Source organism: Xylaria bambusicola (genome assembly GCF_022495145.1).
Source record: "Xylaria bambusicola strain CBS 139988 unplaced genomic scaffold F5B22scaffold_65, whole genome shotgun sequence".
Lineage (NCBI taxonomy): Eukaryota > Fungi > Ascomycota > Sordariomycetes > Xylariales > Xylariaceae > Xylaria > Xylaria bambusicola.
The window spans coordinates 102,187-126,362 of record NW_025953618.1 but is presented as its reverse complement, the minus strand read 5'-3'; the positions used below and the strand labels follow the sequence as shown (position 1 = coordinate 126,362).

Sequence of the window (24,176 nt, the reverse complement as noted above, 5' to 3'; positions counted from 1 at the left end):
TTGCGTCCAGCCGCTTCTTCCTCTGCTGACGGGCTTCTTCCTAAAGGCGCGCTCTTGCTATGGGCATCAGCATCATCACCGCCTCGTAACTAGCTGCCTCGCCAGAAGCGTCAAGCCGGAATCTTGCAAGCCAGCAACAGAGCGCGGTGTTGGAATGAGCTTATGTGGACCTCGGGAATTGTCAGTCTTAATGCAGGGACGAAAGAAGCCAAGGTGATCAGCCAGGACAGGAGAGAGCAACACACACGGGCCTACTTCCAGCTTACCTTTAGGTGCAACCAGAGATGATTATAGGACATAAGAAGGAGGAAGAGCAACAGCTAAAGCTCGACCTTAGGTAGCAGGGCCAGGTGCGCTCCCACTACAGGGCCCAGCAAGGCGCTATAGCCATCTACGTCAGCGCAGGCTTTGTGGAGATCTTGGGAGCGCCCAGGGCCCATGCTTCCCGCCCGCGCCATCATTCCACATTTGCGGATCATCAATGATCTACCTACCTGTGAACCTCATCGCGAACATAATCATCTGATTACTCGTGCAAGTCACCTCAAGCGCGAAATTATTCCCGAACGCAGAAGCAGGAAAGTCCCTAATATTCTGAAACATCTGGATATTTCCCTCCATGTATGTACCTACCTAGGTACGATAGGCGGTTGCAGCTACAAATATACAGCTTCCCTCCAAAAGCTCTCAGCCCACTCGCCCGCAATCTTGAAATCAGCAAACAAGCATATTTACGACAAAGCAGAAGCCTTACCGTTTCCAACGCAAAAGGCTCAACAGCAAAATACAGCTTAACATGGCGAACCTCCCCTCGCAACATCCCAACCTCGCCCTCCACTTAGCAGACAGCGCCCTAACACCACTCATAACATCCGCCCGCGCACAATCGCCGCACCTCGAGGCTCTCACAACGCTCTCGCACACCGCCCTCGACGCGCACGAATCCGCGCAGAGGTTAGGTCTCGGCATACCACAACGGATAATAGTCGAACACGGCTCCGGGCCCGTATTCCTCCAGACCTTCCTAAGTCCGCACTCATCATCATCATCATCATCATTCCCCAACCGCACCACCCCTCCATCACGCAATACCGGCCTCAGCAAATCCCGTCCGCAGCACCAAGGCGCCCTGGCCCTAGCCGTCGAGAACCGCTCAGGATACGCGACGACGGAAACACCGCATCTCCGCGGCGGCGCATCACATCCCGACGACGAAGAAGACGAAGACGAACATCCCATGTACCCCCACGATAACGACGACAACAACGACGATGAAGAAGAAGAAGATCCAAACGCGCCCCCAATGCTCGTCGGCATCGTAGTGGCGCCGTCTTCAGACTCAAGCCGCGAGGCGCGCCGCGCAGCGGCGAGACTAGAGCGCGTGGGCCGCGAGATCCAAGGCCGATGGTTCGAGTTACACCAGGGAGGTAACAATCCACGTCCGGGCCAGCAGCAGCAGCAACAGTCCAGAACGCAGGCGGGGGACTGAGCTGAGCCTATCTAGTCGAAACTCTATCTATCTATCTATGTTCCTAGGTACATATCTACCTATGCACCTAAACCAAGATAGATAAATGCATACCTACCTAGGTAGGCTCTCGATTTCTCGGAATGCTACTATCGTCCAAAAGCAAGAGCCTCCATCCATCGCAGGACAGCAATAAATACATCTATCTAACTAACTCGCTAAACACCTGGCTGAATACATACCTACATAGCATCCCATATGGATGTAAATAAGAAACGGTCGAGGGAAATGCCATCCCGTGCAAGCCAACTCGTCTTCGTTTTTCATGCATGATCATGATCATGACTTCGCTGAAACTCGAGCGTTCAACATCAGATGGCCTATCCTCATGGGAATAAGTCAGAGGGAAGATTTGGATAACACTTCTAAGTGGCTTTACTTATGTAAGGCAGCGCTTGCGCTTCTCTGAAGCGTTTTCAACGTATTCAGAAGATGTATTGCCGTTCACAAGATGGCATTGAGTCCACGGAAATCTAGTACGTCAGTTCATAGCGATATGAAATTTACAGCGTTTAATGATAAAGGACACCCATGTTGTCTAATTGGAAACTTTTTTCATTTTGGCTGTCTATAGATCCTGGCTCGTACTAAATACGTACGGCATCATTAATACATCAAAGTTGGTATCGTCACTCCTCCCACACGTTTAAATAATCTGCTGGAATGCACGGTTGATGGGCGAACGGACGTTGGGCACATCCTTCCAGAAATCGATGGTGGCGACAGCACGCTTGGAAACGCCCTCGGGGGTGAATTCGAACTTCTATAATCAAATATTAGTAATTAGACTATCAAAAATCGGGACTTCCAACTTGCCTTGTAAACATCCTTGTAAGCACCAGAAGCACCGAATCTGTTCAGACCGAACTGCTCGTGTGTGTATCGCTCCCAACCCATTGTGCTCATGACCTCAACAGACAGTGATGGGATGCCGTCGGGGAGAACGCTGAGTCTGTATTCCTTGGATTGTGTGTCGAAGACTTCGAAGCAAGGAATAGAGACAACACGGGCCTTGATGTTGTGCTTCTCGGCCAAGTACTTAGCGGCGTCGATACAGATGCAAACTTCAGAGCCGGTTGACACGAGTGTGATCTGGGCACCCTCAACCTCGTGGGTTACATAACCACCCTTAATAGCCCTCTCGATAGTAGAGCCTTCCAATTGAGGAAGGTTCTGTCGCGAGAGAGCAATGATGCTTGGTGTGTGTTTTGAGGTCAAGGCAACGTAGTACGCAGCCGAAGTCTCGTTACCGTCGGCAGGGCGCCAGACCATTGTGTTGGGCAGCGCACGGAAGTGGGCCAGAGTCTCAATAGGTTGGTGGGTAGGACCATCCTCACCGAGACCAATGGAATCGTGGGTAGCAACCCAGATAAGGCGCTCCTGGGATAGAGCGGAGAGACGAACAGCACCGGCAGCGTAAGATACGAAGTTCAAGAAAGTACCGCCGAAGGGAAGCAGAGTACCGTAAGCAGCGATACCGTTCATGATGGCACCCATAGCATGCTCACGGACACCGTAGCGGATATAGCGACCAGCATAGGTACCCAGACCAGTCGAGGGAGGCTGGAAGTCGTTGGCGCTCTTCCAACGGGTCAAGTTGGAGCCAGTCAAGTCAGCAGATCCACCGATGAGCTCAGGAAGGACACCTTCAATCTTTGAGAGGACCGTCTCAGAGAGCTTTCTTGATGCGATAGCGTCGTCCTTAGGGGTGTAAACAGGGAGATGCTTCTCCCAACCTTCTGGAAGGTCTCTCTTCACACGACGGATAAGGTCGGCATGCTCAGCCTTGTACTTGGAGCCGTACTCGGCGAATAGCTTGTTCCACTCCTCCTCGGCGGCGGCACCCTCAGCAGAGTGCTTATGGTAGAGATCGTAAACTTCCTGGGGAACAGCAAAGCTCTCCTCAGGGTTGAATCCGAATTTTGACTTGAGCTGCTTAATGTCGTCGGCCTTGAGGGCGGCACCGTGCACACTGTGGGTGCCCTGGTTCAAGGAGCCGAAACCAATGGTTGTCTTCAGCTTGATTAGTGTGGGCTTGTCCTTAACGGACTGAGCCTCCCGGAGAGCCTTCTCCATACCCTCAAGGTCGTTGTCGCCGTCATCGACGACGAGGACCTGCCAGCCGTATGCTTCATATCGCTTCACAACATCCTCGGTGAAGGCACAGTTGGTGTCTCCATCAATGGTGATGTGGTTGTCATCCCAGATGGCAATCAGGTTGCCGAGCTGCAGGTGTCCAGCAAGAGAGCAAGCTTCTGAAGAAACACCCTCCATCAAGCAACCATCACCCAAGAAAGAATATGTGTAGTTGTCAATGATCTTGTAGCCGTCCTTGTTGAAGTTGGCAGCGGTTTGGGCCTCGGCGATAGCAAGACCAACAGCGTTGGAGATACCCTGACCGAGGGGTCCGGTGGTGACCTCAACACCAGGGGTGTCGTGGGACTCGGGGTGACCAGCGGTTATGCTGTCAATGCTCTGTGACCACGTTTAATTTTTGCTCCAATTCGCTCAATCGAAGAAATTTGGGGCACGTACTCGGAAAGCCTTGAGGTCATCCATAGAGACAGCATAGCCGAATAGGTGGAGAAGGGCATACTGGAGCATGCAACCGTGACCGTTTCTATGTCAAAGGTGAGCTTTGTTGTTACGGGGGAAACCCAACTTCAATGGAAGGCGACTCACGAAAGCACGAATCGATCGCGATTAACCCAGTCGGGGTTCTTAGGGTTGAACTTCATGAACTTGTTGAAAAGGACGTGGGCAATAGGTGCCATACCCCTAGAACTGTGTAAGCCATGATGTTTTCTACGGAGGGAGATATCTCGAGCAGCTACTCACATGGGCGCACCCGGGTGGCCCGAGTTGGCATGAGCCGTAGCATCAGCCTGCGAGTCATCAGTTTTGTCATTTCAAGGGTTGATTGCTTTGATTGCTGCTCAGAGAGGCGGATGTGCGGGAAATTCAACGAGCTGTGAACAAGTTTGCGATGGCGGGGCAGTAAACGCAGCAGCAGGGCGGGGGCGGGGTGCTTACCGCAAGAACGCGGATGGTGTTGATGGCAAGCCAATCTGTGTCGGTGTAGCCCATGATTGCAGATCTACTGGACAGAGCTCTTGTCTATTACTGAAAGAAGGGGGAGATGTGACGATGTGATTGTGGGAGAAAAAAGAAGAGGGAATACGTAAGGAGAAGTAGTAGGGAGAGGTGGGAAAAGTTGATTCTGCTTGATGAGGTGGGAGGTGGGAGAGGTGGGTTCGGGATGACTTCCTCTGACACGATTAGTGAGATCGTCAGGTGGGGGTAGGTACTGCAAGTCGCTATGTACAGGACCTAACTGATTAATCTCCTACCTGTCTACTGTATGCAAGCAGGTAGTTTCTACTAGCAATACGCGTTCCCAGCACGCTTCACACTAGGACATAGGTGAGAGGGAGGCGACGTTGGCAAAGTATCTGCTACACAATAACTTTCTCTGGAACATGATTTGGCCTCAGTACATATTCGTATGTCGGTGGGGCACAGTTCCCAATGGCTCCAGGTACAGCATCACGACCGCTATTCTACTGTAGATATCTACATACCTATCTACCTAAGTAGGTAGAGACGTAGTGCCCCTCTATCGCGCATGGTACTTAGTAAGGCAACCTGCAACCTGATACCAACTCTTTGTACACACCTAGGACAGATACCTAGGAGAACTGGGAGTAATGATGTCGTAAATCTACGCCGTTGCCACTAACTCGAGTTCAATCAACCAGTGAACAACACTAGAAAAGACATCTGTCGACGTCACGAACCCACCCATAATATCTACCAGCCTACTACCGCTATTCAGGCACTAAGCTTCAAGTTTCCAGGTACAATACCTAAAGTGAGTAAGACCGCCCTTGAACCTTGGGTGATGTTCTGGACAACGCTTGTATCGTGTCTCTGGCCACTAAGTTTTTGGGTGTTTTTTTTTTCTCGAATGACGACTAGCAGGCTAACATTGGTCCTAAATAGGAACTTTTGTTCGTCTCAACCCTGCTTGACCCTTTCCATTGCCTGGGTAGCCTATGTGTAGACTTACTACAGCTTCGACATAGTTTCGCTGCTGTTGTAGAAGCACCCAGCCGAGATTCCAAATATTTGCGTGCTTTCTGTGAACTTCGTATGGAACCATCACGCACAGCTCGCATAAACACATAAAAATTCAGTTTCTTCGAGGCATGTGATGTGAATCTGTTACTGAAGTTAAAAGGATCAAGGCTGACTGACGGATCTGTCGGTGTTTACTCTTAAAATTCCCTCTCAAAAGACTGGCTAGCCATACCCCCCTTACAACTCAGCCTCGAGACGAGGCACTTTGGAAACTGGGTCCCACGTGCTCGAAGTATTGCTTTCGATGGGCACCCAAAGCTTTGTGTTAGGTAGGCATGAACGCCGTAACTCCATTTAGCCTAATATTTTTCAGTTGCTCAGGTAAAGTCAGTACGGTCGCGGAAAATTCTCCTTATCTATTGACGTTACTAATCGTCCGGCCGGTTTCGCCGATTTGATATGAGGGGCTCACGCCAAGACAATTGTTTCGGAGTTGATAACCAGAGTAAGGTCAGCTCAGGTATTGGAGGAGGCTACAAATCAGAAGAAGCCAAAAGGCAGCACATTTGTTCAAGCCAAACCGTAGTCGAGAAAACGTGCCGGTGACTGACTGGTGGGTGAGGGACTGTAGACGCGCAAGTGATTTTTTTGTACCCCCACTCATCCTACAGTAAGTGTCACAGGTGTCTTCTAATTGAATGCCGAGATATTTCTTGAAACACGTCGAAAAAAGAGTGAAGATATTCAAGAACCAAAAAGGACAATAGGAAAAGATTGAAGCTTGAAATCACAACTCCGAGGAAGTTGGCCATTTGCGAGGAAATAGAAATCTTATGTGTCACATAACCAACACCACGATTTGTTGTAGTATATGGGGGACAGTGGGGGTCTTGGTCGTCGCGCATGCTAAGCTTCAGCTTCAAGAGCTCGTTGAAACTATTTATCACCAATATCTCAAACTGCCTAGATGGCAATGATTATGCGTTTAATCTATGAGGCTGAAGCATTTAGCATTTGGGTTCTCTTCCAGTCTTCGGTGGCTTGGCCATCTCCAGTGAAGGCGATATGATTATTTTAAAGAGTGTACTGCTACCCTACAGTTCCAATTGCTGCCCGTCAGTTGGTGCATCGAAAAAGATTACATGAATTGTTCTACAGTCGAAGTTCAAATTTTGAGCTTGTGCAGACTATGAAATAATGTTGTGGTTTGTATGATTTGGTGGATTGTTTGATGATTCAAAGATAACGAATCAAAAAAGACTTCTCCAAAATTGCTCGAGACGAATCATAACGTTTGAAAGGTTTTCATCCGACTAGTTCATACGCGTTTTGCAATTGAGTAATAAGTCAAACAACACATGTATATATGACCAGTGTGGTGCTCGGCCGATACTCGATTCATATAATAATGGCTGGCAAGAAAAACTCAGCGCCCACCAAATTTTCTGGGAAAAGAGGAGCCACCAGTAGTTTACGCACGACACGAAATCAAAAGCTAGATCCTCAGCAAAATCCCAAGCAAGAAATAGAAGATTCAGAATCTGAAGAAGAGCTGAAACGGCAACAGATCCTCTTGAACATATTCAGCGACACGTTCCGCGATGTGCTCGAGGCAGAGGACTTCAGCGCCCAGCTCCAGGAGGTGAAAGCGGCGCTATTCAACCGCGATTTCGAAGGCGCGTTTGCGCGCGAGGCGGCCTTGGACGTTTATGCGGCGCGCTGGTCGCCCACGCGAGCACTATGCTACGGGCAGGTTCTCCGTGGGCTCGACTCGCATTTGAGTAACCTTACAGGCGTGAATTCACACCATAACGCCGAAGACAATGACTCGCATAAGGGGGGCGATGAGTTCGAAACCAGAGGTTCCTCAACTCATCATGGCGAGAGCGCCCTGGATGAAAAGACCAGAGACGCAGTCTTAGACGAACTAGGGGGATCAACGGCGGCAATACAGCAGGGAGATGGCGAAAGGGAAGGAAATGACAAGGTCCTCAGAATCCTCGCAATAGGCGGCGCTGCAGCCGAAATCGTTGCCTTCGCAGACTATATATCAAGCCACAACGCCAGCACGATTTCCACCCGAGCGGAAATCACTCTCCTTGACGTAGGGCCATGGGCATCCGTAGTCCAAAGGCTGCAGACAGCCCTAACGACAACGCCGCCGATATCGCGCTACGCCAGCGCCGCAGCGCGAGAAGCGAACAAGCCTCTCACATCGCCCCAACATTTCCAGTCAAGCTTCGCACAGAAAGACATCTTATCCCTAAGCGAAGGGGAACTAAGCGAGCTCATCGCAGGACGAGATAACAGCCCTGTTCTAATAACCCTTCTCTTCACGCTGAACGAGCTGTACACCACGAGCGGAATCAAGCGAACGACGTCGTTCCTCCGCCTTCTATCAAGTATCGCGCGATCGGGAACTTTGCTCCTCGTGATCGACAGCCCGGGGAGTTACTCCGAGGCCGCGGTGGGCAAGGAAGCGAAGCGGTATCCGATGCAATGGTTGCTAGACCACACGCTTCTCGACTCTTCGAGACCGAGGAGACGGACGGCAGAGAACGATGTTGAACAGGGAAAGGCAGAGAAATCGGAGCAGAGATGGGAGAAGATAGAGTCGAATGACTCTGTTTGGTTCCGCGTCGCCGAGGGCTTGCGGTATCCGATCTCGCTGGAGAATATGCGGTATCAGATGCATTTGTACCGCGCGTGTAGCAGTTAAGGGGTAGGGGGTTGTACTAAGTTTGCAGTAGCATATGGTATACCTGGAAACTTGTTTGGTCATGTATCTCGGTGACTATTTACCTATATATGTAGGTACTTAACTCAGAGCTTTGGAAAGATCTAGGCTAGAGTTAGACGTTACCAATTGGAAATATCAGCGGCAAACTCTACAGTAGATACTATGCTTGTGACCATGAGCAACACATAAAAGAGGTTATACCGATATCTTATCTATCTATGTTCAGGGACCGTGATGTTGCAGGTGCTTGGAGCCTACGGGCGGTCACGACATTAAATACTACTCCCAACAGCTTCGTCACGATGTCTTGAAATGGACTATTGCTCCATAAGTAGGACCATTGTGATAAGAGTAGCTATTTTTAAGGCCGTTTCTCACGTTCAGAGCAATACTTCAACACCCATAAGGTATGTAACAACGTTCTGAAACCAGAGATATGTAACAGCGTATTTCCTTCGCCCAGCCAAAAATGACCCAGGGCTAGACAATGTGAAAATATTCATGCTTAGCTAACCCTTCGGAACACTCTTGCCAGCTTTTCATGCTCGAATCTAACAAACTCGACATGCTTGAAAAAGGAGAACTACTTATGAGCTATGCACCCAATACCATGCAATTCTCAGCACATTTCGAATGTCCAATGCTCAGACGCGCTATCAGTGTTCGCATAGAATAATAAATACTATTAAGTCTAAAACCAAAACTCTACTTTTACTCACATATATACTCTAAAGCATACTCTTTTCCATCCCATCTCCAATTTACAACCCCACAGCAACAACCATCATCCGACTACCGAGCTTCAAGCCCAGACCAACTTCTTAATAGTATGGCCCAATTGCTCGAACAGTCCCGTAGTCCGTTTCGCCTCTTCAAGGGATATGATATCCTCTCTGCGTATCAACCCAGTCCTTCCATCTTCAGATGTCCCGGCCTCTGCTGCTTTCTTAGTATCGGGAGGAGGCGGCTGACAAGCTGCGACAAGCCGTTCGATCTCGGCAGCGATGACATTGACTTGCTCGGTCTCCGTCATGCGTTTGACGCCCTGGGCTTCGGAGATAGCGGTGTGCGCGTAGAGGGCTTTCAGTGCGATTTTCTTCTTTCGTCCCGAGGTCTCTTGTTTCCCTGTGATTGAGCCGAGGATCCCTTGGTTGAGAACGCTGGAAGAAGATGTAGCTTGGCCGGATCTAGGTAAGCTGGACAACGACCGCGTGTTGGTCCGCTTGATGTCCGTCTTGCCGGGCTCGTACGTGACGACGATGCCGACGTTCTTTGCCTCGTCCGCTTCGGCGGGGGAAATCGTTGAAGTGATGTACGTGCCGACTGTGATCCCTGCGACGTGTGCTAACTCTACCCGCTCGAAAGAGGACACTTTGTCCAGTTTCCAGTCGAATCTGCAGAGATACAACGCCACATCCGTGAGTAGTAGGACGACTTCTTCGAATGGAAAGGTCTTGATCGTGTCAGATACGAATGGGCTTAGGAGTGTCCAACCACCTATGAAGTCTTCCTTCTCATCTTCGATGGCAATCTTTTGGGAGGTTTCGATGGCCAGATCGCGCATTTTCGACATCGATACTCCGGGGTCTTTCGTCATCATGTTCGCTTCGAATTCATCAAATACTAACGAGGTAACGTTGCCTAAGAAGAAGTCGATGGCCGCTTGGCTAAAATGATCGTTCACCATCCTGGTCAGTTTGTTAGTTATAAAGCCAATCTTCCTAAATCCAGCGCGAGTTTCTTACCCGTTGTAAAATCTGGTGACAGAGAGACCAAGATCATTGACCATGCCTCTATAATCTCTCTTTCTCGTTCTAGTGTAATCACCTTTCATCGCAGCCGTTGAGGCATCTGTATGGTACGTTTCATTAGTAGGTGGTCACTCGCAGCAGTGAACTGCTCGTGAATGATACAGGAGTAGTGGCTTACATTGTTTTGAAATAGCATCACCATTGTCGGCCCATAATGTATTGAACCAAGAATTCTGTTGATCAATCTGACCAGACATATCAAATCCTTCCTCCTTGAGCTGCAAGTCAAGCATCAATTTCCCAAATGAACTTTGGCAGACATTCGTACGGTCTAGGCAGTCCATACAATTCGTTCGTAGAACACCACTTTGTTTCTCAACCACCTGGCCATCTAACTCCACAGTGCTCCCAAATTTTTCTATTTTTGTTCCCAACGTGTCCAGTAGTTGGCTCACGTTTTCAAATTTCATTCCTCGGCAGGCAGTATGGAAATCGAACCATTCGAATGCTAAAGACCGACCCATATCTGAATTTTCTTGATTGTATCTCTCCGCATTCTTTTGATACTCGCTGCCAACAATAGCTTCAGGGCCATGGCGTTCAACCAGGTTTATGAGCTGTATGGCGCTGTATTTTTCCCCCATTCGATTAAAGTGTCTGGAAAAGGCACGGAAATTGGCCTCTGGCGAATGCTGGAGAACTGGTATGGGCTTGAAGGAGTAAGGTGACTGGGTGAAGAACAGAGGTATGCTCCCTCGGACTTGTACGAAAGAGTAAACTTTGGATGAAGCCCCCCATGAAGGGGTGGAAAGCAGTTGTTCTGTCTCAACCGAATTAGCTGTAAAGCCTTCCTCGTCAATGCCCCTGCGTAGGTATCGTAGACCTGCTCGCTGGACAGACCGACGTGAGATAATGGTGATGAAATATCTTTTCTCGGATGGCTTGAGGTCAACGGATGCTCGCTCTTGAGGTGGTGATCCAGACACAGACCCTGACATATCATTCATTTCCATCGAATCCAACTGGGAATCAACCTGAGGCGGATTCCGATCAAGTACAAAAGATCGCTGGCCAACAAAACCTTGCATTACAGGTAAGAGGAGTGACTCGTCACCCAGAGCCATGAAGGGTTTGAGCAGGCTTCTGTTCCAAAAGAACATAGGATCTGCTAATCTATGAAGTGGAATATTGGAGACGGTGGCGGTCCGACTAGCAATGCTTCTCGTAAGATCTAGATCGTATGAGAAGAAAAAGCCTCTTGAGCTTCCAAACCATATATGCGCCATGCGTAAGAGTTTGGGAACAAGACTCTCACCGGCTGTCGGGTCAGATGGCGCGTCAGCTTTCTCTTGCGAAACTGCTTTGCTTAGTCCTTTATCATCGTTGTCCTTTTGAATCTGACCGACTGCATCCTCACTTTCAATCATAGTTGCTGCCCCGGCACCACTTAGCCCAACACTTCGTCGACGATTAGCCATCCAGCCTTTACTTCCGAACCATCTCTGGGCGAAACGACCATAGCTCCCACTCTTCTTGAATACATCTTGGGCAATTCCCCGCTGCTCTCCCAACTCATTTGGAGGAGACGCTTCGTGATCACTCTGTGCATCGGGGTCCTCAGCGTCCTCTGCTCCTGTCGCAGAGGGTGATCCCTCAGCGTCGCTCTCGGCATCCAAGGTTTCCTCCCCAGACTTCTCAGTGGAATTGCGGCGGATTTTGAGAGCTGTGTGGCTTATTGCAGCTTCGGCCTCATTCTGGGTGGTACATGGTGTTACAGCAACGTCGGTGACGACATAAACAGGATAACCACGGATCTGAGCAACCTGTTCCCGGCCAGTGATGGCGATGAGGTAGCTGAGGCGAGCGACTGTGAATAGTCCTAGAGCGCACGAAAAGGGATGAGTGTCAGTGAGGAGGACCTTCTGGCGACACCAAGATTTGTTGCCAGTTCCAAGCTCAGAGCTCCTGACTTGCGGGCCACTGGAGTGCGCACGCACCTATAATACCGAAGGCCTCAAAGGAAGACTTGGCAAGCTTGGGGTCCAGTGTTATAGCTTGATCTCGCGGCACTGGGGATATGGTCGCATCTCCATACTTAACTTTGATGGGATGTGCTGGGGTACGGGTCTGCCCTTTGGTAGCAAGTGGTTGGATTATAAGGCCGTCAACGGTGGCACAGATGAGGAACTTCCGCGCCAGACCCGGCATTCTACTAGGAATTACGAGATGATTTCTCAAGCAGGATAGTGTTGCAGAGGCAGACAATCATTGCACGACGAACAAGCCGGAATCATGGGCTCAATGATGGTTGCAGGAGTAATTATATCCAGAATCTAGTAGTTCATCGTGGAAGAAGCAATCGTGACCCCTGTGAATGGATAGCATGCGACGGTACTGTATAAATGACCAAGCCAACAAACAACATTCATCTCTGAGGTTTATTTAGCTGGGCGGCTGTTCGACGATAGCGACGCTGACTGTGGGATCCATGGTGCTAGGCAAATTAGACGGGCGTGCGTGAGTTGAAGCTGGATGGTGATTGCTTGATGCAGGCGTTGGTGGGGTCCCATGAAAGAGCCCGCCCCTCCTGACGTCGTCACTCCGCCTGAGACCTTCCCGCATCAGGTCAGCTCGAGGCCGGGGTCGGCAGCCAGAGCCCATTTTCTGGCCATTTCTGTCCATCACATGCATGCACAAGGGAACGCTGCCAATCATGTTCAAATCAACCAGAATCGCGCATGATGTTTCGAATTTCGCTTGTTATTGGATGGATTTAACCCAAGTGAGACTGGAATGCACTCTTTATAGGCCTTCTTTTAGCTTCCTTACTCCCCTTTAGCCTCTCCGTCCATAGCTTGTTCCGAAAGCAAACTGCACAAATTGGCAACTCCAGACCGACCATGACTTATAATTCTATAGTTTTCCTTATATGCAACGTCTCCTATACACTTATGGGGTATCTTAGATCATGAGACGCTCGACCTTGTCCTTGATGGCGCGAATCTGGTTCTGAAGCTCAGAGGCTTCGTTGGTAGTGATGGAGACGCTAAGATACTGTTAGCGAGGCTCTGGAATTGTAGGAACTAATAGTGGTAGAACTCACGCAATCACAGATCTGCTGACATTGCATGCGCGGCCGAGGGCTACCTTCGAAGGGACATAGACGTATCTAGAAATCTATTAGTTTCTTGTTGTAATAAGGGATTCGAGTATCGGTCGTACGGGACGTTCTTGTCTTCGCAGAGGTTCGGAAGGTGGAGTAGAATGCTCAATGGCTGCGTGTCACCGGCCAACACGATGAGCTCCGAGACACCTCGCGACAAAGCCTTGGTGCTCTCGTTCGCTCCTGAAGTAGGAGGTTAGTCATTATTTGTTCGTACGACATGCTCATCCTAAATACCTTTCTTCAGCTGGCGGTAGTGCTGTGATCTGGGTTAGTCGTTCTCTATTCGTTATTCTCATCTTGGATGGCTACGTACGCTGGCTTGTTGGACTAGATCCAGAAGCTCTTGGGTGAGGGCACCATCGGCCATGGGCCACGCTGGTTGACATTCGTCAGCAAACAGAGGTTTTCAGGTAGAAGCGTTAGAAACGTAGATGGAAGGACGAGCACTCGAGGCGAAGAGTGGTTTCAATAGGAAACAGCCGGAGACTTGCAACTTACCAGCACTTTCTTGACCAGACATTTTTGCGTTTTTGATGAAGGAGATCAGGGTTCCTTGCGTTGGCTCGCCCTGCGCGGAGAGAGACGGTGGGTTATTGGAAATCGAAGGGGGAAATGTGTAGGTTTCGAGCTCGGACAAAACTTGAAGCTTCAACGCATGAATCTCAATAATTATTTGACTAGCTCCAGGGCCAGACCAATTTTTGGTTGGTGGAGGTAGATTAATCCGATCCGGGTGGGCCGGGTGGGTCAGCGCGGTATTAGGTAATCAGCCAGATTCCCTGTCTGCAGGCTCAGCGAACGAAACCTTGAAGCTCTGGCCCTCTCAGCACCTGCACTAACCGTTCAACCTACCTCGAAAACAAGCACTTTGCAAACCATCTCTCGCCTCCGCCGTCATTCCTTCATCCCATCCATCCATCCATCTCGATATCCCACTAGGCACGACGCCATCGACTCGAGCTTCTCGATAACACAAGTCCCAGCTTCTTCAATCAATCCGCCAAAGAACCAAGTTCTTATACCACCTCACACAATGTCTGAATACACAGAAGCTTGGTACGTAATTGACTCTTGCGCCTCCTATTCAGCCCCCATCAACACCGGCTCTCACGCCATCATTGATGCTTCCTGACCTCTACACATCTATTTCCTTATCGCCATGTTGTCAACTTGCTAACTTTGCTTCCCGTTTAGCCCGGTCTACGCGGTTCGTCTCCCCTTACCTTGACGTGACGAAGCTTCACGAGTCATCACGAACTCCGTGTTGCAGAACAAAACCTCTTCAAAGCGCGCTAACATAGGAGCCAGCCGTTCTTCGGTGCCATGGGCTGTACCGCTGCCATCGTTTTCACCTGCTTAGGTGCCTCGTACGGAACTGCCAAGTCCGGTGTTGGTATTGCTGCTATGGGTGTCTTGAGACCTGATCTCATCGTCAAGAGTACGCGCCTCGCTAACTTTACCACTTTTTGAGACTTCTCACTAACCAGTCTATAGACATCGTCCCCGTCATTATGGCTGGTATCATTGGTATCTACGGTCTCGTCGTTTCCGTCCTGATATCCGACGGTCTCAAGCAGCTGCTACCCCTGTACACCGGCTTCATTCAGCTCGGTGCCGGTCTCGCCGTCGGTCTTGCCGGTATGGCTGCTGGTTTCGCTATTGGTATCGTTGGTGATGCTGGCGTCCGTGGAACTGCTCAACAGCCCAGACTCTTCGTCGGCATGATTTTGATTCTCATTTTCGCCGAAGTGCTGGGTCTTTATGGTCTCATTGTTGCCCTGCTCATGAACTCTAAGGCAACCGTCGATGTCAGCTGCTAAGCTACTCAGTCGTTACAATACCGGGACTGGTTCTACGACCGATACATTTCGAGGCAGAGGTGTCAAGTTGTACCTAATCCGCGATCCTTTGCTTCGATGAATCGGGCCGTGAAGCATATTTTAAGGGGAGGAATGCATCATGGATATGGGGTTGAATACGGCCCTCGAGGTCAAGCTCTACTATCACGATGTTCGCAAAAAGAACGAAAGGGGAAATAAGTAATGACGGGGCGGGGAATGGCATTGTATCACTGGTTCTGCATCATGCCTTATACACTTATTGGTCGTCTCCCATAGACCAACGGACGGCGAAGATCTTGTACTTTAGGTTGGTAATCAGGTTTCATTAAACGTTGTCGAACTTGATTAGTATTATGCATGGTGTTGTTCCGATTTTACAGAGGTGGTTCCCGAATGACAATGTACTACTATAATTCACGGGACACAAAATGCTACGAATCATTGCTCCGCCATGGTAGGTCTTAGTGAACCATTAATCACCTCCATGACTATGTTGTTTTTGTTGTGAACAGATCTTATGTCACGTAATACTTGCTATCTACAACAATCAATCATCAGTCCATTCTAGTTACTTCGGAACACAGCCTTGCTTTTCATTGATGATGTAGTGTCTTGTTTCTTTCTTTCACCTTAAAGCATGCCACTGTTTTATGTGTCTGCCGCTTCGTCTTGCTGAGATAGATCGTATGCCGTACCACTGTTTCATTCGTTCGAATCCGCTTTCCTACTCGGGGTACCGACTCAATAGTCGCTCATCGGCGAATTTGTACGCTTGTGTCTCTCTCCTACTCCCTCTTCATCTCTTGAAGCGTCCTCTCGTCACTCCATGAGATGAATTATAACGGTCTTGGTAACTAGACTTTTATATACACGAGTATATGCATGTATATAGAATCCGACACATATTCACTGTGGCAGAGGTCTGGGTCTTAATACATGGCGCTGTGCTCTTTGAACGAGTGAGATATCTTTAATTTATAATGCGTTACGAGAGGAGGGCGGACTTGCTGGGCACCAGTGGCGAGTCAATCGGTTAGCTGGCCTATGCCGAGGTAGAGGAGAATGCCTACGCCCGTAGGGTTTCACGGAGTTTTGTTATGAAGCACGAAGATAGATAAACTGCGAACTGCACCCTTTACTCTCTAGATAGCTAAACCCTGGGATTGACGGCCGAATTTTTTTTTGGAACATAAGATAGGAAGTAGCAGAGTTTTATTACTATTCCCATCGATGTCATAGAAAGGTTACATTATTAGCAAGGGAAGAACTCGTATTCTATGCTCTGCTGTATTGGCAGTCTATTTTCGATGTTGGTAAGCTATGGCACCTTATGTCACTTAGTGTCGATCAATATGTACGTGGACTAATGGTGAAGGTATGAGAATACGACATTATTGGGAAACAGGATTGGCTGTGACACTGACCGATGCCCTCCTTTCGTAATACTTCTCGAATAACATATATACCTCTCAAAAGTTGCACCGATCTCTGGATTGTCCGATACACCTTTATTATCGCGTCTTTATGCACATTTGAGGTGGTTGCGACACATCAGTTTCTCTGGGCACATGTTTTAACATGCCATACCTGTATATATTCTACATGGACAGTTGTTATACGATGTAACTTTATATACGGACCATGTACTGACAACTTAGAGAGATCCCTTAGTTCCGCAACTTTGCTATCGCCGGCACTGTTTCCTGCAGCCTTGCCCCAGAGACACGTTCCTAGGGGCGGATTATATCGAGATTAATCAATACGATTCCAAAACCCAAAGGCTGCCTATTGACTCGCGATTGCTTGCAGCTGCTCAGCTCGTGCTTGAGAATGATAGGGATCCAATCTAGTACGGTAACTCAGTATGTCAGTTATCAAATTGTGTTGAGCTATTGTTACTAGGTGTCTGGTCGAGTTTCACGAAGCAGATGAACAATGCTGCAATATCGAACTGGTAATTCGTGTTGGAACATGCATAATATGTAATGAGAAGTATACCAACACATACATTCAATATTTCCTGAACGATATGCCTTCCATACTCCGTCTATGAGACTTATTATTCCCACACTGGCGACCATGAGTAGCCAACGTAGGTAGATCTCCTCTAGTTTGATAGACCTGGTGGCTACTAGCTTGTCATGGCTGTGTCGCAGGACTGCAGGTATGTATAGATCTGGGATGCGATCCTCGTGTAATCTAAAAGCCAGGGTTGGTCTTGTATAGAGCCCGATGAGCCAAGAACCAACTTGGTATTATAAGCTACGGGCTCAGTTATCGTCGGAACGCTTCTAGTGCCAAAATTGCGCTCCAAAAGCGTCACGTCACCTACCTGACTACCGTTCAGATCACTGTCCTCTCTCCCAAACATTCGAGCCGCTTTAACTGTTGAACACAACCCAACGCCCCCCAACTCAAGCATTTCGTTTTAGAACATCGCTAAGTCTTTACCAACACATATCAAGGTATAAACCTGTAGCTGAACAGTTGTGACAGATCCATATATTCGATACGAACATGAATTCAAGTGTCCTCCAGTAGTCAACCTGGTGCTCGAATACCTCGCTTGCTGTCTATACACTGGCAACCGCCCATTGTGAAGGAGCATAATGTAGTAAGATTTCTCAAATAGGCCCTAAATGTCTACAAGAATGGAAATGAAAGGAAGTTCGATAAACCTTCTACAGCCCTAATTTTGTTCCTTGCTTTCCTCTCCAACCCCAATCGCTCTTGAAGTGACTCTTTTCTTTTCCTCGTGCTCTTCTCTTCTCGTCGTCTGGTATATGTGTTCTTTGATTGTTTGCTACGAGGGAGAACCAGCCTGGTATCGGATCCAGCCGTTCCTCATCCTAGTCCCCCTCGAGTCTCCGATCGTCGACGTGAAACAGATAGGAGGATCTTTACATGTTGATGTTCTCGAAGGGAAGCCAGCGGAGCCACTTAGGAGTTACGGGGACATCGCGCTTCCTGAGGGCTTCTTCTTTGCCATCCTGACCTTGCTGTCCGTCATGTCCCTTAGGGCCCTGATCGCCATGGTGGTGGCCGCCGTGATGAGGAAAGCCGGTCGGGATAGGGAAGTCACTACCTGTGGGAAAGCCAGTGGGGATCCCGGAGGGTAAGCCGGTAGGGAATCCTGTAGGAATTCCGGTCGGCAGTCCCGTGGGAGTCGGAAACTCGGTGGGGAAGCCCGTTGGGAAACCAGTAGGGAAACCAGTAGAGAAACCAGTAGGGAAACCAGGCCGCTCAGAGTCGTGAGACTGTCTCTCCTCAAGAGGCAGAGACGAGCCGCTCTGGACAAGGACAGCGGCGAGGACGGCGAAATAGAGGCGAACCATTCTGACCAATCGATATTTGATGTACTTAAATGTACCTATGGATGGTAGCGAACGAGTTGTATGTAGCTGTGGCAATCCGAGTATACCAAGTGTTCGTTGTGCAGATGAGTCGAAAACCAGATTCAAGGTGAGAGATACAAGGCATACAGAAGACCAGCTTGATCTCTCTCTTTCTAAAGTCGCCCATCGAGGCTGGGAAGCGCCATAGTTATACCCCTTCAAAGACCCATGGCGACGGATCTGTTGATCTGCGCAGCTGGCACCATCTTGCCTAGATTGCGTAATGAAAGGGGAAGGATGGGATAACACGCCGCGTTCGCAACAGGGTGGTGCCGCGTAAGGTCCCGATGGCTTGCTAGGATTCTGAGTATCTACACACTATGTTTCACGAGTCTCGAAATATGGCGTAATGTAAACGCCGTTGGGCAGGACAGTGTATTCCAAAAACCCGCGAGCGTACGTGTACACGTAAGAACACAGCTTACCCGCTTGTCATTACAGCCTCATGTGGAACACGACAAGGCACTTAGTATCGGTATTAGTAGTCAAGGATTGGTAGCGTCGATGGTGCAATTGGGGTCGACGGGTTTCCCCGAGGAGTGAAGAATAAGCCATCAGCCAACGAATCCTCCTATTATGGATGATCGGCATATGGCTTGATAAATTCGCCGCTGGCGCTTCGCTCCTACACCCACACTTCCTATTACCGGTATATGTGCGATATAAGGTATTAGAGGCAAGCACTCGTGCTAATTGTTTCGCTTACACTGGTTCAATGCCTTACATCATATCCTTGGCGAAGTCAATACACCACGACAGAACGTTTCCATCTGTAGGATGAGTAATAACTCTAATTTTTAGTATATTGAACAGACCGTCCCCCATGTTAATCAATGCCCAGCACCAGCGCTGAGTCGCAGGAGGATTAGTCTAGTTCATGATAAATGGGGACTAGTTCTGGCAACCTGAACTCTGCTCGCAAGTGGGCTCTGTAGGATCCAAAAACGCACTAATATTGGCAATTGGATCATCGTTGATCGACAGGGGATGTGTACTCAGCATACAAGATGCCCTGTCGACCTGATGGATACTTAGAGTACATACCTGCCATCCGCAACTGTGAACATGACGCCTCACGAAGAGCGAATGGTGTATACTCTGTTGCGTTTCTCATCCCCTTTAAACCCTTCAAGACAGAAGGAAATTTCGCCCCAGATTCAAGACGAGGGAGCTACTCTATGCGGGAAATTGAAAATCGAATACGTTAGTTTATTTACTAGATTCCTCATGTGATAAAGTTTTCGAGGCGCAACACTATATTCACATGTGTACGCTGAGGTGAGATGTTCATACAAGTGTTACCCCTCATTATCGAAGCCAATCAAGTTCAGCCGAGCAACCAACATGCTTAACCAGATACTAGCTTTGCCTCAATCATCATACGAAAGCAACCAACATGCTTAAACAGATACTAACGTTGCCTCAATCGTCATACGAAATTGTGCTAAAAAAAGGGCCGCACTTAATGCAGTTGGGAGTTCGCACTTCCACTATTGTTAGTGAGCATATCACCTAGCAAAGACACATTCGCGAGCAAGACATGCTTGGTAGTGAACCAATTCCATTCATCATCTATCATACATATTCTTCTATTGACTCGTCTTCATTCACCTAGACGTTGCCTGACGTCTGTCTTGATATCATTTCTCGTCTTCACATGTTACCTTTCTCTAAGGACCGTATCCTCATGCCCAGGGTACAAACCCCAAGAATCTTGGGATTTGGAAGAAAGACAGGATATCAAACCCCATGCCAAGAGCTAGTTTTCAAAAAACTCGTCTTCGCTCCCTTCTAGGAGGTCGAACGATGAAAATGAGAATAAATCACGCCGGTAAAGACTGTACAAGAAAAGAATATAGTTGAGACCGGTCTACACTATCACAGAGCTCAGTAGAGAACTGAGCGCCTGTACTTGTATTTATCTCCCTCAGCAGGACCGCCGGGTAAGCCAGCGTGCTTCGGCGGCGGCGGCGGCGGGGGAGGCGCGCAATCACTGGCAGGCATCGCGGTACAGACACATTCACCCGATCCCTGAACTGTGGAGATGGATACGACTGTAGATGTGACAACACTGGTGACGGTCTCGGTGACGGCGCCCCCGACGGTCTTAGTGATAACTGACACGGCTGGCACCGAAACAGTGGGATTATCCACGGTCATTGTCACTGTCGTGGCTTCCTCGCCCTTGCCACCGCCCATGGTGATAGTGACAACTGTCGGAACAGTGTGAGTTATAGCATCGGTAAGGGTAACCGTGTGTGTCACTGCACTCGTCACTGCACTTGTTTCTGATCCTTCTCCCATCGTGACAGTGACCATAGACACCACCGTCGAGATAATAGGCTCGACCTTAGTGGTATGGACGGGCATGGTGACGGTCTTTGTAACAGCACTTGTCTCTGAGCCTTCTCCGACAGTAAGAGTGACAACAGAGGTGATGTGGGAGACCGCCGCGGTTGAGCTTGCGACGTCAGGAACGGTGATCGTGCTTATTACTGCACTCGTCTCCGAGCCTTCTCCCACGGTGACGGTGACGATAGACTGAACATGAGAGACTGACGTGGTCGCGGAGGCTGTGGCGGTGGTAATGGTGCTTACTACTTCACTTGTTTCCGACCCCTCTCCTACAGTTATGGTGACAACAGTGTGTGCTGCTGTAGTAGTCTCGATAGCATCGACTGAGCTTGCGGCGGAAGTTTCAGCTGCTGCTGTTGAAGAGGTAAAAGACTCTAGAACCGACGAAGAGATTGCGGGAACTTCTGTGACAGGGCATACAGTTGTTGTGATTCCAATGACGGTAGTCACGTGAACTGTTGACACACCCTCTGGTAGGGAAGTTGGAATTGAGGTTATCGCTCCCGTTTGCCCTGAGCTGGTTGGGCAGTTGGTAACGGTGGGCGCGCACGAGATGATGGTCTGAACAGAGGTTGCGGAAATTGTAACCGTGGTTAGTTCTTCCCCAGCCTTCGAGGTTTCGGCAGCTGCTGTGGTAGTCTCGACAGCGTCAACTGAACTTGCGGCTGAAGTTTCAGCTGCTGCCGTTGAAGAGGTAAAAGACTCCAGGACCGATGAAGAGATTGCTGGAACCTCTGTAACAGGGCATACAGTTGTTGTGATTCCGACAACGGTAGTGACATGGACTGTTGATACACCCTCTGGTAAAGACGTTGGGATCGAAGTTACTGCTCCCGTTTGCCCTGAGCTGGTTGGGCAGTTGGTGACATCGGGTGCACATGAGATGATAGTTTCGATAGAGGTTGCAGATATCGTAATCGTGGTCAGTTCTTGCCCAGCCCCAACCGCGGTTGTTGAAATATTGGCGAAAGGCGGGAGGGTCGAGCTACCCAGCGCGCTGGTTACTGTCGTATTTACCAGGCTGCTGGTAACAGCTGATGAAGAGGCAACTACAGACAGTTAGTATTCTTCGAAGGCAAGGTTTTGTTTTCCATCGACCATACCATCTGTTACGGCATCGACAGCAGAAGAAGTTGTGCTGTTGATCGCAATGGAAGATGAAGTGAGAGATGATGTCTCGGCAGGCTTAATGACTGTGGTCGAAGCCTCAGGAACGCTTGAGGCTGATCCAGTTGCTATGGCTGACGTGTTGGCAAATGCGAACTGTTTGGGTATGGGTAGCTGAGGGCGGGCCTGACTGCTCCCCAACAACACCACGGCGGCGGTGAAGAGCTGAGAAGTTGAAACCATCATGTTGAACGAAAAGCCGTGAAGAGCAAATATCTAGTCTAAGATCAAGGAGTGTTGAGAAATGAATGAAAGGAACAAGCGACCGAGCGCTAGAGAAACGAAGGGCTCAAAACGACCGACCCGGGACAGTTCAGAAGAGTCAGTTGGGCATGGTGATGAGGGTTGTAAAGTCGAGGAGAATCCCTTCTTTTCAACTCATGTCTGGCTCTGTGAGGCGAACAGCCTCCTCCTCCTAAAGACATAATTTGCTGCTTCAAGTGGCCCCCTGTGTATAATGAGAACCAGGGTTGATGCAATCTCATTTGGATCCTATCGCCATCCTTACGTCAGAAGTTGGGTAAGGGACGTTTAGCCTAGGTGGAAACATGGGTTCGTGCTGATTACTAGATTTGGAGGGAATCTGTTTGAGATCATCAACAGACCTAGAGTTGATCCCGGACAATATTCGCGACGCCCACCAGGAAGCGCGGAGTCTCAGGTACCGTTATACATTAGACGACAGCCCCCGGGTCTTGCCAATTCACCGCCACCATCTCAAACAAACCTCTGTTACCTAGAAGGCGAAGAACGTAGACTGGCCCTAGAGAGCGTCGTCTCTCACGTTATCTTGGACAGAGTAACGGTGACAACGCGGGCATTTTGAACCGTTGCGCACACAAAATCTGTATATATTCACTGTCAAAATCAGTTATCTGGTACCAACCACTCACTTGTCGTACTACACATATCAGCCCATATCTGAGCGAGGAAGATATGAGGGGCCGATATGTTTACATGTGCTGAGCAGACAACCTACGAATCAACACCACGTAGCACGCTGCGTACATGATAATGCCTGGCGATAGTGAGGGGCAATGTATTCATCTTCAGGGGTTTGCCCATGATGTTTGGTGGTAAAAAACCGCTCAAGGGCGGCGAACGCGGGGCGCAGTACATCTGATTTAATGATCGGGGGATGAACTCCTTGATTATTCATGCGCAGAACAGAATCGAGCCTCGAGTCAAGTTGACGATGGTGCCACAACGCGGCAAGTCCACCCGTATGGGTAGGTATGAGATATACAAGGCTTGATTGCCCAGGTACACCAATCGGAGATGCTAGCGACGGGTGACGGCACTCCTGTCGGCTAGTCCGCCCTATTGATTTAGTGCCAGAAGCCAGGGAATGTAGGAAATGTAGGAAATGTAGGCGCGTAGTGATGGGGCATATCAGCTTGGCGCTTCTTGCTGGACTGCGCCTCTGTTTGATCGCTCTTCTCCTCGTCGACTCTCAAGTGAAACCTGCGAGCCTTGGCTCTTAAGTATCCATAGTATGTAGAACACAAGCTTTTCGAGCCAAGGGCCGTCTCAAAAATCTTACTCACTAGGTACTCTGTTAGGTCGACTATAGTTGCTTTTGCTCACTTCTTTGTTGTGTCTTGGCGTCGTCGGTTAGCTTCCTGCTTTAGGCATTTCTCTTCCTCACCATTGCTAACATGAGACAGTGGCTGTGCCTCTCACACCTCTAGGACCGTGTCTGAGATATATTATCAGGGTCAATATGATGCCAAGAACCAAGCGATCGTGAGGTGCTATTCTTCATACAGAAGTGTTCTAGAAGATTATCATTGAGATTGAAGCTTCTACAATCTGATCGATTTTCATTGGGCTACCGCTTTGACAAGGGCGCAACGACATCGTCAAATACATCACGCCAAAACTTATGTCGAGGACGAGCCAACTTAGAAGGCTCTAGTATTGTATCGTGCATACTTGCGGAGGTCAGATAGTTAAGTCTGGTTCTGGGCGATCATACAGCCACCAGCTGCCCAATACCTGACCTTGCCCACGCTCTGTGCTAAGAGGAGGCTTGCAGAGTTATTGATGTCACTTGATATAGATAAATGGAGCAAGCCATACATAGTAGCAAGCCGTCTGTCAGGTCAACTGCTCCCAGCAGTTGTCGATGGAATCGTGAACCTTCGCGGAAT

At 49.1% G+C, this 24,176-nt stretch overlaps 8 protein-coding genes across 8 annotated transcripts; 3 read left to right on the top strand and 5 right to left on the bottom strand.

Moving 5' to 3' along the window:
• Positions 1-796: 796 nt before the first annotated feature.
• F5B22DRAFT_651231 (uncharacterized protein) lies at positions 797-1,489 on the top strand (the record flags this gene model as incomplete). The annotated part of the gene is made up of 1 exon (XM_047979434.1): positions 797-1,489. One exon carries the CDS (start codon positions 797-799, stop codon positions 1,487-1,489), a length of 693 nt encoding a protein of 230 aa, XP_047826183.1.
• Positions 1,490-1,831: 342 nt separating this feature from the next.
• Positions 1,832-4,954, bottom strand: F5B22DRAFT_488615 (transketolase). Its single transcript, XM_047972315.1, has 6 exons — positions 4,562-4,954; positions 4,367-4,413; positions 4,211-4,306; positions 4,064-4,148; positions 2,345-4,003; positions 1,832-2,291 (listed from the first exon to the last, which is right to left on the bottom strand). The coding sequence occupies exons 1-6, from the start codon at positions 4,613-4,615 to the stop codon at positions 2,175-2,177; spliced, it is 2,058 nt and encodes a 685-aa protein (XP_047826182.1). The 5' UTR covers positions 4,616-4,954; the 3' UTR covers positions 1,832-2,174.
• A 1,625-nt stretch (positions 4,955-6,579) lies between these two features.
• On the top strand, positions 6,580-8,494 carry F5B22DRAFT_626047 (uncharacterized protein). The gene has a single exon (XM_047976210.1). It carries the CDS (start codon positions 6,975-6,977, stop codon positions 8,325-8,327), a length of 1,353 nt encoding a protein of 450 aa, XP_047826181.1. The 5' UTR covers positions 6,580-6,974; the 3' UTR covers positions 8,328-8,494.
• A 369-nt stretch (positions 8,495-8,863) lies between these two features.
• Positions 8,864-12,680, bottom strand: F5B22DRAFT_626045 (SacI homology domain-containing protein). Its single transcript, XM_047976209.1, has 4 exons — positions 12,097-12,680; positions 10,278-11,978; positions 10,094-10,199; positions 8,864-10,036 (listed from the first exon to the last, which is right to left on the bottom strand). The coding sequence occupies exons 1-4, from the start codon at positions 12,305-12,307 to the stop codon at positions 9,151-9,153; spliced, it is 2,904 nt and encodes a 967-aa protein (XP_047826180.1). The 5' UTR covers positions 12,308-12,680; the 3' UTR covers positions 8,864-9,150.
• On the bottom strand, positions 12,681-13,916 carry F5B22DRAFT_626044 (ribonucleoprotein-associated protein). The gene is made up of 6 exons (XM_047976208.1): positions 13,764-13,916; positions 13,579-13,640; positions 13,500-13,521; positions 13,322-13,445; positions 13,203-13,268; positions 12,681-13,145 (listed from the first exon to the last, which is right to left on the bottom strand). Exons 1-6 carry the CDS (start codon positions 13,783-13,785, stop codon positions 13,061-13,063), a joined length of 381 nt encoding a protein of 126 aa, XP_047826179.1. The 5' UTR covers positions 13,786-13,916; the 3' UTR covers positions 12,681-13,060.
• A 382-nt stretch (positions 13,917-14,298) lies between these two features.
• On the top strand, positions 14,299-15,085 carry F5B22DRAFT_651226 (vacuolar ATP synthase 16 kDa proteolipid subunit; the record flags this gene model as incomplete). The annotated part of the gene is made up of 4 exons (XM_047979433.1): positions 14,299-14,321; positions 14,460-14,472; positions 14,574-14,703; positions 14,760-15,085. The coding sequence occupies 4 exons, from the start codon at positions 14,299-14,301 to the stop codon at positions 15,083-15,085; spliced, it is 492 nt and encodes a 163-aa protein (XP_047826178.1).
• A 2,682-nt stretch (positions 15,086-17,767) lies between these two features.
• Positions 17,768-18,903, bottom strand: F5B22DRAFT_488241 (uncharacterized protein). The gene is made up of 2 exons (XM_047972313.1): positions 18,824-18,903; positions 17,768-18,539 (listed from the first exon to the last, which is right to left on the bottom strand). The coding sequence occupies exon 2, from the start codon at positions 18,439-18,441 to the stop codon at positions 18,007-18,009; it is 435 nt and encodes a 144-aa protein (XP_047826177.1). The 5' UTR covers positions 18,442-18,539; positions 18,824-18,903; the 3' UTR covers positions 17,768-18,006.
• A 1,038-nt stretch (positions 18,904-19,941) lies between these two features.
• Positions 19,942-22,352, bottom strand: F5B22DRAFT_488313 (uncharacterized protein). The gene is made up of 4 exons (XM_047972314.1): positions 21,960-22,352; positions 21,796-21,905; positions 20,701-21,465; positions 19,942-20,611 (listed from the first exon to the last, which is right to left on the bottom strand). The coding sequence occupies exons 1-4, from the start codon at positions 22,207-22,209 to the stop codon at positions 20,609-20,611; spliced, it is 1,128 nt and encodes a 375-aa protein (XP_047826176.1). The 5' UTR covers positions 22,210-22,352; the 3' UTR covers positions 19,942-20,608.
• Positions 22,353-24,176: the final 1,824 nt, after the last annotated feature.

What these genes read in the sequence shown, in the direction of transcription:
- F5B22DRAFT_488615 (XM_047972315.1), bottom strand. Translation starts at nt 4,615, where the DNA reads ATGGGCTACACCGACACAGATTGGCTTGCCATCAACACCATCCGCGTT. An exon ending in GGCCACCCGGGTGCGCCCAT is followed by an intron (nt 4,307 to 4,366) that starts GTGAGTAGCTGC and finishes ACACAGTTCTAG; the next exon opens with GGGTATGGCACCTATTGCCC. An exon ending in ATGACCTCAAGGCTTTCCGA is followed by an intron (nt 4,004 to 4,063) that starts GTACGTGCCCCA and finishes ACGTGGTCACAG; the next exon opens with AGCATTGACAGCATAACCGC.
- F5B22DRAFT_626047 (XM_047976210.1), top strand. Translation starts at nt 6,975, where the DNA reads ATGACCAGTGTGGTGCTCGGCCGATACTCGATTCATATAATAATGGCT.
- F5B22DRAFT_626045 (XM_047976209.1), bottom strand. Translation starts at nt 12,307, where the DNA reads ATGCCGGGTCTGGCGCGGAAGTTCCTCATCTGTGCCACCGTTGACGGC. An exon ending in TGAGGCCTTCGGTATTATAG is followed by an intron (nt 11,979 to 12,096) that starts GTGCGTGCGCAC and finishes CGTGCGCTCTAG; the next exon opens with GACTATTCACAGTCGCTCGC. An exon ending in TGATGCTATTTCAAAACAAT is followed by an intron (nt 10,200 to 10,277) that starts GTAAGCCACTAC and finishes CGTACCATACAG; the next exon opens with ATGCCTCAACGGCTGCGATG.
- F5B22DRAFT_626044 (XM_047976208.1), bottom strand. Translation starts at nt 13,785, where the DNA reads ATGTCTGGTCAAGAAAGTGCTG. An exon ending in ATCTAGTCCAACAAGCCAGC is followed by an intron (nt 13,522 to 13,578) that starts GTACGTAGCCAT and finishes CCCAGATCACAG; the next exon opens with CACTACCGCCAGCTGAAGAA. An exon ending in CTACCGCCAGCTGAAGAAAG is followed by an intron (nt 13,446 to 13,499) that starts GTATTTAGGATG and finishes CTCCTACTTCAG; the next exon opens with GAGCGAACGAGAGCACCAAG.
- F5B22DRAFT_488241 (XM_047972313.1), bottom strand. Translation starts at nt 18,441, where the DNA reads ATGGTTCGCCTCTATTTCGCCGTCCTCGCCGCTGTCCTTGTCCAGAGC.
- F5B22DRAFT_488313 (XM_047972314.1), bottom strand. Translation starts at nt 22,209, where the DNA reads ATGATGGTTTCAACTTCTCAGCTCTTCACCGCCGCCGTGGTGTTGTTG. An exon ending in TGTCGATGCCGTAACAGATG is followed by an intron (nt 21,906 to 21,959) that starts GTATGGTCGATG and finishes AACTGTCTGTAG; the next exon opens with TTGCCTCTTCATCAGCTGTT. An exon ending in TTTCAACAACCGCGGTTGGG is followed by an intron (nt 21,466 to 21,795) that starts GCTGGGCAAGAA and finishes GAAACCTCGAAG; the next exon opens with GCTGGGGAAGAACTAACCAC.